This window comes from Aquarana catesbeiana, linkage group LG02 (assembly GCF_042186555.1).
Source record: "Aquarana catesbeiana isolate 2022-GZ linkage group LG02, ASM4218655v1, whole genome shotgun sequence".
NCBI classification, from domain to species: domain Eukaryota; kingdom Metazoa; phylum Chordata; class Amphibia; order Anura; family Ranidae; genus Aquarana; species Aquarana catesbeiana.
In genome coordinates, this window is record NC_133325.1 from 13,257,580 (window position 1) to 13,270,824 (window position 13,245).

General features: G+C 40.7%; 1 protein-coding gene across 1 annotated transcript in view; it reads right to left on the bottom strand.

Annotated features, from left to right (window-relative positions):
- LOC141129607 (ecto-ADP-ribosyltransferase 5-like) overlaps window positions 1-8,564 on the bottom strand; it is a 45,575-nt gene extending 37,011 nt beyond the window's left edge. Inside the window, exons 1-2 of the mRNA XM_073617706.1 lie at window positions 8,498-8,564; window positions 3,064-3,757 (exon numbers count right to left, since the gene is read on the bottom strand). Coding sequence (XP_073473807.1) covers window positions 3,064-3,757; window positions 8,498-8,551 — 748 coding nt within the window. The 5' untranslated portion in view covers window positions 8,552-8,564. The remainder of the gene's footprint in view (window positions 1-3,063; window positions 3,758-8,497) is intronic.
- Window positions 8,565-13,245: the final 4,681 nt, after the last annotated feature.

Below are 13,245 nucleotides of genomic sequence, written 5' to 3' on the forward strand. Positions count from 1 at the left end.
AGGCAGCATTGATGGGGGCAGATAAGGCGGTACTGATGGGCACAGATAAGGCAGCACTGATGGCCACTGATGGGCGCTGATGGGTGGAACTGATGGGTGGCAAGGATGGGTGGCACGGATGGGTGGCACAGATAGGTGGCACTGATGGGCACTGATAGGTACCACTGATGGGGGTAACTGATGGGCAGCACTGATGGGAGGCACTGATGGACAGTGATGGGCGGCACTGATGGGCACTTATGGGCACTGGTAGGTGACACTGATGGGCACTGATAGGTGGCACTGATGTGCAGCACTGTTGTTGTGGCACTGATGTGGGCGCTGATGGGTGGCATTGATGGGTGGCACTGTGGGCACTGATGGGTGGCACTGTGGGCACTGATGGATGGCACTGTGGGCACTGATGGGTGACGCTGGTGGGCACTGGTAGGCAGCACTGCTCCCTTTTGCTAGGTGTCACTGGCAGGGGGCAGATGAGCGTCGTGATCGGGACTGATGTCCCTCTCACGGCCGCCGGTGATCGGCTTTTTCTTTCCTCCTCACGCTGTTAGCGTGAGGAGAAAAAATAGCCGATTGCCGGCTCTGTTTACATCACATGATCAGCTGTCATTGGCTGACAGCTGATCATGTGGTAAGGGGTCGGGACTGACCCCTTACTCTGATCTGTGATCAGGCGAGTCTAATAGACTCGTTGATCACCCAGCGCGCTGTGAGCGCCCTGCAGGGGGCGCGCAGGCCGCTCGTCCACGGGACGACGTGAATAGATGTCGTCCCGGCAATGTAGGTCCGCGCTGTTGCCGTCATTTGGCAATAGCGCAAATCTGAAGCGGTTAAGATTGATCTACAATGAGTGATATCTTAACACCCCAAGAGGAAATTAAATAGTTGAAATGAATATGGCTTAATATACTATTGCTACGTGTCTTTCTGAAAATTAAGAGTGAGGTGGGCCGAGACGAGTGGACGTTCAGGGTGTGTATGTATGTATGTACGAGTGTGAGTGTGTGGCTGCTGTTGTTTTGTTTTCTAGGCACCTAACCTGTTGCATCCTATTTCCTAGTTCTCCTCTCCCGATACTATAATAATTTTTTTGGGGTAATTGGGAGTGATTGTGATTTTATATCATTGCTTTCAATTGGTTGCCAAGACCCACATGGATATATTTGATTTTTTTGTAATACATTTTTTGTAATACATAGCTGGTACCTTGTTACTCCCTTTTATTTCACTGTATTGTTTACTCTTGTGTTTACATGCAAAACTCATAAATAAACACCTTTAAAAAAAAAAAAAATGCGGCATTCATTATTTTCGGATAATTCGGATAAATTTTGTATCCATTACCTTCATAAACAGCCAAATTTGAAAGGAAATTCCAATACCTATAATAATTAGTCGGGTATTATTAGTTAGTTATTTCAAATTTTCAGATTTTCAAATTTCCGAGTTTTCGAATATGTGAATTTGCAAATTTCCAAACAAAAAATTCCATCTAAACGAATGTAACATAACAAATTCAAATTTTTCCGAAGTTAGGAAACTATTCCAAATAACGATTTTCGATCATAACGGATGAACCCGAAAAACGAAAAAAAAAAACCCCAAAAAACGAATGAAACGAAAATCAACACATTTTTTTGGCAGTGCACACGTCTAATTTTCATGATGTAAATACTTTTTACCTTCAAAAAAAAAATTTGCTCTGTAGACATGTGCGGTTTTTTTTTTTTTTGTTATTTGGAAATTCAGATGAATTAAAATTTCCAAATTACAATAATAATGAATTTAATCCAAAATGACAAATCAAAATTCCGGACGAAATTAAAATCGTTTTCAAATCGAATTTGAATTTCCAAAGAGAAATAAATAGAATATAAAATAAATGAAAAGAATTGAAAAGAATAGAAAAGATTAGAATAGAAAATAAAATAATATAATTTTATAGAGTAAAACAGAACAGAATACAAATTACAAAAAAAATAGCAAAAAATTGAATAGAAAAAAAATAGAATACAAAAAAAAGGGATAGAATATAAAATAAAAGAATAAACTAAAACAGAACAAAACAGAATATTAAATAAAAGATTAGACTAAAACAGAACAAAATAGAATAGAAAATAAAAGATTAGACTAAAACAGAACAAAATAGAATAGAAACTAGAAAAGAACAGAATAAAACAGAGCAGAAAATAAAGGAATATAATAAAATATAAAGAATATAACCATCTTTTGAAATTCGAATTTCAAAAAAGAATATAAACATTTCCCAAAATTCAAATAAAATACATTTGAATTCAAAAAGAATAGAATAGAATAGAAAAAAAAATAATAGAATTGACTAGAGTAGAAAAGAAAAGAATACAATAGAAAAAAACAATAGAATAGAAAGAATATAAGCTTCTCCTATAATTTGAAGTTTTGAATAGAATAAATGTGAAGAGAATAGAATAGATAATAGAATAGAAAAGAAAAGAATAAAATAAACAATTTGAATTTCAAATAGAATACATTTGAATAGAATAGAAAATAGAAAAATATTGAATAGAATAGAAAAAAAAAAACAATAGAATGGAATAGAAAGAATATAACCATCTTCCAAAATTCAAATTTCGAATAGAATAAATTTGATTTGGAATGGAATCCGATTTGAATTTGAATGCAATTTGAATGAAATTTTGAACAATTTGAATTGATTTGAATTCCAATAAACAAAACAAATTCTGAAAATGAATTAAACGAATTTAACTAAACAAATTTATGTAAACAACGAATCAAAACGAAACTTTTTTTTTTTTTTTTCATTCTGCACGTCTTTTGGTCTGGCTCTACCACTTCTGCACCCCCAACAAACCTGGCGATAGTTCTAACGCTTCCCCACTCCATGCAAACAGGAAAAAACATTTTACCTTCATCCTCGCCCTCAAGGCAAACAAATGTTGTCCTAGCTTTGTCCACCACACCCATTTTATAAAGCTCCGCCCCTGAGCAGCCACAGATTTTTAACCATTTAGAAGAATGGAAGGCACATGAACAGACAGGCGTACGGTAAAATGTGCTCCTCACCTCCTAAGTAAGCGCAGTTGAAATAGCTACAGAGTTTTCCGGTACTTTCCAGAACATATTTGGTTCCGATCTGGTTTATCATGTTAAATGTTTCTGCAACGGGAATGAGATATTCTTGTTCCTCAAAATCTGATAAGTCAGCTATGTCCACACCGTAGCAAGTTGATATGTTGAAAAAGGGGTTTACCCCAAACTCTTCGGCAGTCGTTCTGTTTATGGACGAAGATGTAAACCGACCGAAACGCATTTCTTTAGCTACAACTACAGCACCGATCCTTGTCCCCCTGTAGACCCAAGTCTTCTTGGCACAGCCTGTTCTCAGCACCTGTAAGGCTCGGGTCAGGTAAAAGTGAAGAGCTTTAAAATTGAAATATTGCATGTACGAATCTCTAGACTCTCCCTTGCTTGAGACATTGAAATTCAGCTGACTGTATATAGGGTATGGATTATCCATTGTGTACAATACAACTGCTATGCCATAGTTGTCATCAAACTTGCTTGGAAGGGATACATTTTTCTTTTTCTCTTCCCAGGACTTACTTGCGGTTTTCCACATTTCAGCAAACTGCTGGTTGTATATCAGCTCTTCTTCTAGTATTTCTGACACCTTACGCTCCATCTCATCTTCACAGCCAATGTACTGGTCATCAAATGTATTTGGCATCATGTCAAAAACTACCGTTTGATGACCCACCTGTGAATAAACATATTTGAAAAATTACTTTGTGGGGAGTTGTGGGGATGTAGGCCTGGGGGCTAGTGAGAGATCAACGACCTTTAGTAGTGGACAAGATTATCTTTTATATAATTTGAATGTATGGTGTAGGGCAGTGATGGCAAACCTTGGCAGCCCAGATGTTTTGGAACTACATTTCCCATAATGCTCATGCACTCTGCAGTGTATTTGAGTATTATGGGAAACGTAGTTCCAAAACATCTGGGGTGCCAAGGTTCCCAAACACTGGTGTAGGAATTTAGTATTTTCCAAATTCCCTTTTTTTTTCTGACTGACCTGTAGGTAGCTGTGGCCTACCTGTTCTTATTTGGTACATATCCCTAAGCACAGCTTAATTTCTTCTGCCAGATGATATTAACTACTTAAGGACTGCCGCCGCAGTTGTACATTGGCTGTTTGAAGAGGAATACCATTGTTATGGCAGCAGCTAGCTGCCATAACCCCGGTATCCTCTTCGTCAGCGGGCGGTCTGCTTTCAGATAAAAGTGGTCTCAGCGGCGGATTCGCCACAAGATCACCTTTATCGGGGCGGGAGAGGTGCCCCCCCTCCTGCTGTGCTCCGGTCGTCTCCGCCGCTTACCAGAGCCGTCGGTAGCGACGGAGACGATCGTGTCCTCTTCTCTCACAGGCTGGATGCTAAGTGAGCGACAGATGGCCACCACCCTCCAGTCTTAAAGGAGAAATTCTTTTTGCATTTTAGTGTAAATGTGATCTGAGGTCTCTTTAACCCCCAGATCTCACATTTAAAAGGTCCTGTCATGCTTTTTTTTTCTATTACAAAGGATGTTTACATTTCTTGTAATAGAAATATAAAAGTGACTCATTTTTTTTTAAAGGACAGTGTAAAAATAAAAAATAAAAAGTAAAATAAATAAGAAATTTTTTTTTTTAAAGCGCCTCGTCCCGCCAAGCTTGCGCGCAGAAGCGAGCGCATACGTAAGCAGTGTTCGAACCACACATGTTAGGTATCGCTGTGATCATTTGTGCGAGAGCAATAATTCTAGCCCTAGACCTCCTCTGTAACTCAAAACTGGTAACCTGTAGAAATTTTTAAATGTCGCCTATGGAGATTTTTAAGGGTAAAAGTTTGTCACCATTCCACGAGCGGGCGTGTCTTCTCCCTCCGGTTCTTCTCCTTCCGCTGATGTCTTCTTCCTCTGGTTCTTCTGCCAGTTCTTCTCCTTTCGCTGATTTCTTCTCCCAATGCTAGCTTTCACTGTTGTGTTAGCTCCGATGTCTGTCATTTCTCATATAGCCATGAGGTGTGGCCGTCCGGTGACACCATCTGGAGACCCCACTCCCTTGTGACGTCACCGCCTGGGGCATGATGGAGTGGTGATGTCACAAGGGGGTGGGGTCTTCGGATGACATCACCAGGTGGCCACTTCCCATTGCTATATTAGACATGGCAGACACCGGAGCTAACACAACAGCGGGATCTAGCTTCTTGAAAAACATCAGCGGAGGAAGAAGAACCAGCAGAAGAACCAGAGGAAGAAGACATCAGCGGAGGGAGAAGAACCGGAGGGAGAAGACATCACTGGAGGGAGAAGACCGGAGGAAGAAGACATTACTGGAGAGAGAAGGCATGTTGAAGCTACGATGGGGAACATTCTTCATTTTTAATAAAGGACTTTGTCAAAAACCTGTGTACTGTTTTTATTTATTTTTGACACTTTTTTGGGTGAATGAGTAGGGGTACACGGTTTCCCCTACTCATTCACACAGGGGGTGCTGGGATCTGGGAGCTCCCTGTTAAAGAGAGCTTCCAGATTCCGATAAGCCCTCTGCCCAAAGACCCACAAAACCACTGCCCATGGTTGTTGGGAAGAGGCCTTTGTCCCCATCAACATTGGGACAAAGTGCTGTGGGGGTGGAGGGCGCAGAGCCCCTCCTGCCCCAAAGCACCCAACCCCCATGTTGAGGGCATGTGGCCTGGAATGGTTCAGGGGGGGCGCTCACTCGCCCCCCCTTTCCTGACCTGCTGGGCTGCGTGCTCAGATAAGGGTCTGGTATGGATTATGAGGAGGGACTCCACGCCTTTTTTTTATTTTGGTGTGGGGTTCCCTCCTCAAGATCCATACAAGACTCAAAGGGCCTGGTTTGGAATTGGAGGGGAACCGCATGCCATTTTTTTTTTTTAATTTTGGCATCGGGTTCCCATTCAAGAATCTCAGAGCACAAGTCACATGCCACAAGTCGGATCAGTTAAGATGATGATCTGACTTGGATGCGACTTACATTCAAATCAATGGGCTGATATCATGCCCAAGTCGGACAAAAGTAGTGCAGGAACCTTTTTCAAAGCTCATAGGGAATCATTGATTTATACACGTCATGCGGCATGTGCTTCCTTAGTTGGAGCGTATGTCGCACCAGTTTGAACCGGACCTTAACCAGAACTCAGAAACTCTGACAACCCAAGTACAATTACAATAACATTGGTGGGTGGTACCACCTTATCAGCAGTCCTGACGCTTAATTTTAGTAAATCACAGTAAAATTTGTATAGCAATCATGTATATCATATTTTATTTATTTTTATATACAGTTGTGCTCATAAGTTTACTTACCCTGGCAGAATTTATGATTTCTTGGCCATTTTTCATAGACTATGAATGATAACACAAAAACATTTTTTTCACTAATGGTTAGTTTTGCCGAAGCCATTTATTATCAATCGACTGTGTTTACTCTTTTTAAATCATGAGAAATTTTTGAGTATAGCCTCAAATAACAGAGCCTAAAGCTAGGCATAAAAAAGTACCATCATCCAGAAATTATATAGGGAAAGAGGGGGAGGGTAGGAGCGTAGGGACAGTTGCGGTGGCTGTCCAAACATCCACTCTGACCCAACAAAGTTTTTGGTGGACTATCTCGGTACTGATACACACTAATGAATTTAGGGTAAAAATGAAATAATTTATTACATAGAAAAACATACATAGATCTCAATAAAAATTCAAAAACAGTATACAAATACTCAAAGGTTTCCCCAAGGAGTATCTGGTGATGGAGTTTTTTCATAGATTAACCAGTCCTCTACTAGTTTCATGGCACACAGACGGCTTCGTCAGAGGAGAATTAATCTATAAAACAAATAAAGTAATAAGGCACAAAACAGAAACTACCCAAATGACCCTGATGAAAAGTTTACATACCCTGGTGATTTTGGCCTGATAACATGCACACAAGTTGACACAAAGGGGTTTGAATGGCTATTAAAGGTAACCATCCTCACCTGTGATCTGTTTGCTTGTAATTAGTGTGTGAGTATAAAAGGTCAATGAGTTTCTGGACTCCTGACAGACCCTTGCATCTTTTATCCAGTACTGCACTGACGTTTCTGGATTCTGAGTCATGGGGAAAGCAAAAGAATTGTCAAAGGATCTGTGGGAAAAGGTAGTTGAACTGTATAAAACAGGAAAGGAATATAAAAAGATATCCAAGGAATTGAGAATGCCAAACAGCAGTGTTCAAACTCTAATCAAGAAGTGGAAAATGAGGGGTTCTGTTGAAATCAAACCATGATCAGGTAGACCAACTAAAATTTCAGCCACAACTGCAAGGAAAATTGTTCAGGATGCAAAGAAAAACCCACAAATAACTTCAGGTGAAATACAGGACTCTCTGAAAACATGTGGTGTGGCTGTTTTAAGATGCACAATAAGGAGGCGCTTGAAGAAAGATGGGCTGCATAGTTGAGTCGCCAGAAGAAAGCCATTACTAAGCAAATGCCACAAAGTATCCCACTTACAATATGCCAAACAGCACAGAGACAAGCCTCAAACCTTCTGGCACAAAGTCATTTGGAGTCATGAGACCAAAATTGAGCTTTTTGGCCACAACCATAAACGCTTCATTTGGAGAGGAGTCAACAAGGCCTATGATGAAAGGTCCACCATTCCTACTGTGAAACACAGAGGTGGATCGCTGATGTTTTGGGGATGTGTGAGCTACAATGGCACAGGAAATTTGGTCCAAATTGATGGCAAGATGAATGCAGTATGTTATCAAAAAAGCATTTGCATTCATCAGCCAGGAAGCTGCGCATGGGACGTACTTGGACATTCCAACATGACAATGATCCAAAACACAAGGCCAAGTTGACCTGTCATTGGCTACAGAAGAATAAAGTGAAGGTTCTGGAGTGGCCATCTCAGTCTCCTGACCTCAATACCATTGAGCCACTCTGGGGAGATCTCAAAACATGCCGTTCATGCAAGACAGCCCAAGAATTTCCAGGAACTGGAGGCGTTTTGCCAAGAAAAATGGGCAGCTTTATCATCTGAGAAGATAAAGAGCCTCATCCACAAATACCACAAAAGACTTCAAGCTGTCATTGATGTTAAAGGGGGCAATACACGGTAATAAGAACTGGGGTATGTAAACTTTTGATCAGGGTTATTTGGGTAGTGTCTGTTGTGATTATGATTTAAAAGAGTAAACACAGTTGATTTATAATAAATGGCTTCAGCCAAACACTAACCATGAGTGAAAGAAAAGTTTTTGTGTTATCATTCAAATTCTCTGAAAAATGGCAAAGAAATCATAAATTCTGCCGGGGTATGTAAACTTATGAGCACAACTGTATTAAAAATAAAATATTAATTTATGTTATTTATTATTTACCTAAAAAAATTATTATTATTCCTTTTTTTTCTGGTATTTTATTACCACTTACAGCACTCTACATACCCGAATCCCAGATATCAGCCAGAGAGAGAAGAGTATACCCGCGAGGGATCCCATTCTGCAATAAGTAAAACTGCAAACAAAGAATGATATGATTATTGTACAATGCACATTTCTTCTCTATGCAGACAAATGCTGTTCATTATTCTATAAACTAGGGATGCACGGATACCGTTTTTTTAACCGGCGAGTAAGAGTACCAGTACTTTCGGTCAGGTACTTGCCAATAATTGGGTGTGAACCCAGGCTGAAGTAGTAATGACAAGCCTGGGTTCACACAGGAGCGGAGGGGGGGGGGAGGGGGACTGGGGCAGGAATCAGACTGCATTCCTATTCAAATTGCATGCAATTCTTTGCAGTGCGATTTGAGCTCTTTCATTTTGTATGGGCTCAAATTGCACCGCAAAGGTATCGGTTTCAGATATCGGAGCATTTTCCAGAGTATTCGTGCAAATGCTTGGTATTGGCACCAATACCGATATCGGTGCAACCCTACTATAAACCCAATATCCCAATCACACTCTTATGCCCTGTACACACTGTTGGATTTTCCAATGGAAAATGTGCGATCGGACCTTGTTGTCAGAAATTCCGACCGTGTGTGGGCAGACAAAGTTTGAGAGCAGGACCTAAAATTTTCCGACAACAAAGTCCGATGTCGGAAATTCAGATCGTGTGTACACAATTCCGTCGCACAAAGTGCCACGCATGCTCAGAATCAGCAGAAGAGCCGCACTGGCTATTGAACTTTATTTTTCGCGGCTTGTCATATGTCTTGTACGTCACCGCGTTCTTGACGTTCGGAATTTCCGAACAACTGTGACCGTGTGTATGCAAGACAAGTTTGAGCCAACATCCGTCTGAAAAAATCAGATGGATTTTGTGGTCGGAATGTCCGATCGTGTGTACGGGGCATAAGGCTGCTTTTCCAGAGTTTTTTTTTTTCCCGTGTTTTCTTATCGTGTGTTTTTGCACGTTTTTGCGCGACTTGCGACTGGCTTTTTTTTTTTGCATAGTAGCCTATTATGTGTCACTTACCTGACACAGGAGCCTACGATGTCACCACTGTCCCCTCTTCCATGAAGTGTCCACCTTCCTTCCGGGTATCGCGGCTCCGGCGCTGTGATTGGCCGGAGCCGCGATGACATCACTCCCGCGCATGCACCGTAAACATCGGTGCATGTAGGTTTAGGAGATATTTCTTGCACCTACAGGTAAGCCTTAATCTAGGCTTACCTGTAGATAAAAGTGGTCTGTAAGGGTTTACAACCACTTTAATATCATCTAGCAAGTTTAGGGAAGTTGGCGCTTTCAAAATTCAATGTCTTTGTATTACCCTTGTGCTTCCTATTTCTGTGATTTATAATGAAATGAAATGACCTGTGGTCGCTGTCTCCTAGGTTGCCCCGTATTTCTACTTCTGCGATCGGTTCTGTATTGTTAGTAATCAGTAGGTCTAGTAACACATTGTTTCTAGTTGGTGTGTCTACCATCTGACCCATGAAATTGTCCTGCAAGACATTTAGGAAATGGCAAGCTTTAAACGAATGCGCAGTTCTTTCTGCCCAGTTTATATCTGGATAATTAAAATCCACCATTATAATAACATTTCCCATCCTTGCCGCCATTCCAAGCTGTGATAGGAGGTCCGCCTCCCCCTCCTCTCTCTGGTTAGGGGGTCTATAGCATACTCCCAGTATTACTTTCCCCTTTTTTTTTTCCCTTTCGGAGCTCTACCCATAAGGATTCAACCTCCTCCCTTGCTCCATCAGTGATGTCGTCCCTGAAATTCACTTGCACATCATTCTTGATATACAGGCATACCCCTCCCCCATTTTTACCCTCCCTATCTCTAAAATATAGGGAATAGGCTAGAATGGTTGCCAGATAATCACGAAAGCTGTCAAACCAAGTCTCTGGAATTCCCACAAAATCGAAATCCTCCTCATACTGTACATCAGCAGCTCTGGTTCTCCCATCTTGTTAGCCAGACTTCTAGCATTGGTATGGCAACCCAATCGCAGTGCGCTTCCCCCATGGTTGTCGCACGATAAATCCCGCTGCAATCGTGGCAAAATCACAACACGCAAAGCTTGTTTCTCAAAAAAAGGGGCAGGAGATTCTTTCGGGTGACAGCGTTGTGCGTTACAATTTTGCCACGATTGCAGCACGATTTATCGCAGGACAACTCCAGCAAAGTGGCACTGGGATTGGGGTTTCATTAACAAGTAATTGTGGAATTGTGAGCAGAATCGCAGCAATTCAAATCGCCTATGTGTCAATGGAGCCTTAGGGTGTGCACCCCAAAGCTCAACACCCATATGCATGTGTGTGTATATATATATATATATATATATATATATATATATACAGTCAGGTCCATAAATATTGCGAGATCAACACAATTCTAATCTTTTTGGCTCTATACACCACCACAATGGATTTGAAATGAAACGAACAAGATGTGCTTTAACTGCAGACTTTCAGCTTTAATTTGAGGGTATTTACATCCAAATCAGGTGAACGGTGTAGGAAGTACAACAGTTTGTATATGTGCCTCCCACTTTTTAAGGGACCAAAAGTAAGGGGACAATTGGCTGCTCAGCTGTTCCATGGCCAGGTGCGTGTTATTCCCTCATTATCCCATTTACAAGGAGCAGATAAAAGGTCCAGAGTTCAGTTCAAGTGTGCTATTTGCATTTGGAATCTGTTGCTGTCAACTCTCAATATGAGATCCAAAGAGCTGTCACTATCAGTGAAGCAAGCCATCATTAGGCTGAAAAAACAAAACAAACCCATTAGAGATATAGCAAAAACATTAGGTGTGGCCAAATCAACTGTTTGGAACATCCTTAAAAAGAAAGAACGCACCGGTGAGCTCAGCAACACCAAAGACCCAGAAGACCACGGAAAACAACTGTGGTGGATGACCGAAGAATTCTTTCCCTGGTGAAGAAAACACCCTTCACAACAGTTGGCCAGATCAAGAACACTCTCCAGGAGGTAGGTGTATGTGTGTCAAAGTCAACAATCAAGAGAAGACTTCACCAGAGTAAATACAGAGGGTTCACCACAAGATGTAAACCATTGGTGAGCTTCAAAAACAGGAAGGCCAGATTAGAGTTTGCCAAACACCATCTAAAAAAGCCTTCACAGTTCTGGAACAACATCCTATGGACAGATGAGACCAATATCAACTTGTACCAGAGTGATGGGAAGAGAAGAGTATGGAGAAGGAAAGGAACTGCTCATGATCCAAAGCATACCACCTCATCAGTGAAGCATGGTGGTGGTAGTGTCATGGCGTGGGCATGTATGGCTGCCAATGGAACTGGTTCTCTTGTATTTATTGATGATGTGACTGCTGACAAAAGCAGCAGGATGAATTCTGAAGTGTTTCGGGCAATATTATCTGCTCATATTCAGCAAAATGCTTCAGAACTCATTGGACGGCGAAAGCAACCAAAGAGTTTTTTAACCACTTGACCACTGGGCACTTAAACCCCCTTCCTAACCAGACCAATTTTCAGCTTTTGGTGCTCTCACATTTTGAATGACAATTACTCAGTCATGCAACACTGTACCCATATGAAATTTTTGTCCTTTTTTTCACACAAATAGAGCTTTATTTTGGTGGTATTTAATCACCACTGGGTTCTTTATTTTTTGCGCTATAAAAGAAAAAAGACCGAAAATTCTGTAAAAAAATAAATTTTTCTTCATTTCTGTTATAAAATTTTGCAAATTAGTAATTTTTCTTCATATATTTTGGCCAAAATTTATACCGCTACATATCTTTGGTAAAAATAACCCAAATCGGTGGATATTATTTGGTCTTTGTGAAAGTTATAGCGTCCACAAGCTATGGTGCGAATATCTGAAAATTGATCACACCTGAAGTACTGACGGCCTATCTAATTTCTTGAGACCCTAACATGCCAGAAAAGTACAAATACCCCCCAAATGACCACTTTTTGGAAAGAAGACATTCCAAGGTATTTAGAAAGATGCATGGTGAGTTTTTTGAAGTTGTCATTTTTTCCCACAATTCTTTGCAAATCAAGTTTTTTTTTTTTTACTTTTTTTTTTTTCACAAAATTGTCATATTAGCAGGTTATTTCTTACACTCCACATATGCATACCACAAATTACACCCCAAAACACATTCTGCTATTACTCCCGAGTACGACGATACCACATGTGTGAGACTTTTACACAGCGTGGCCACATACAGAGGCCCAACATGCAGGGGAGCACCTTCAGGCATTCTGGAGTGCCCAGGCCAATTCTGACATTTCTCTCCTACATGTAAAAATCATCATTTATTAGCTAGAAAATTACATAGAACCCCAAAACATTATATATGTTTTTTTTAGCAAAGACCCTAGAGAATACACTTTTTATCTCACACGGTATTTGCGCAGCAATTTTTTTAACGCTTTTTTTTGGGAAAAAAAACTGTTTTGTGCTTTACAAAAACCAAAACAGTAAATTTAGCCCAATGTTTTTGCATAATGTGAAAGATGAAGTTACGCCGAGTAAATAGATACCCAACATGTCACCTTTCAAAATTGCACGCGCTTGTGGAATGGCGCCAAACTTTGCTACTCAAAAATCCCCATAGGCGACGCTTTAAAATTTTTTACTGGTTACATGTCTTGAGTTACAGAGGAGGTCTAGGGCCAAAATTTTTGCGCTCGCTCTACCGATCGCAGTGATACCTCACATGTGTGGTTTGAACACCGTTTTCA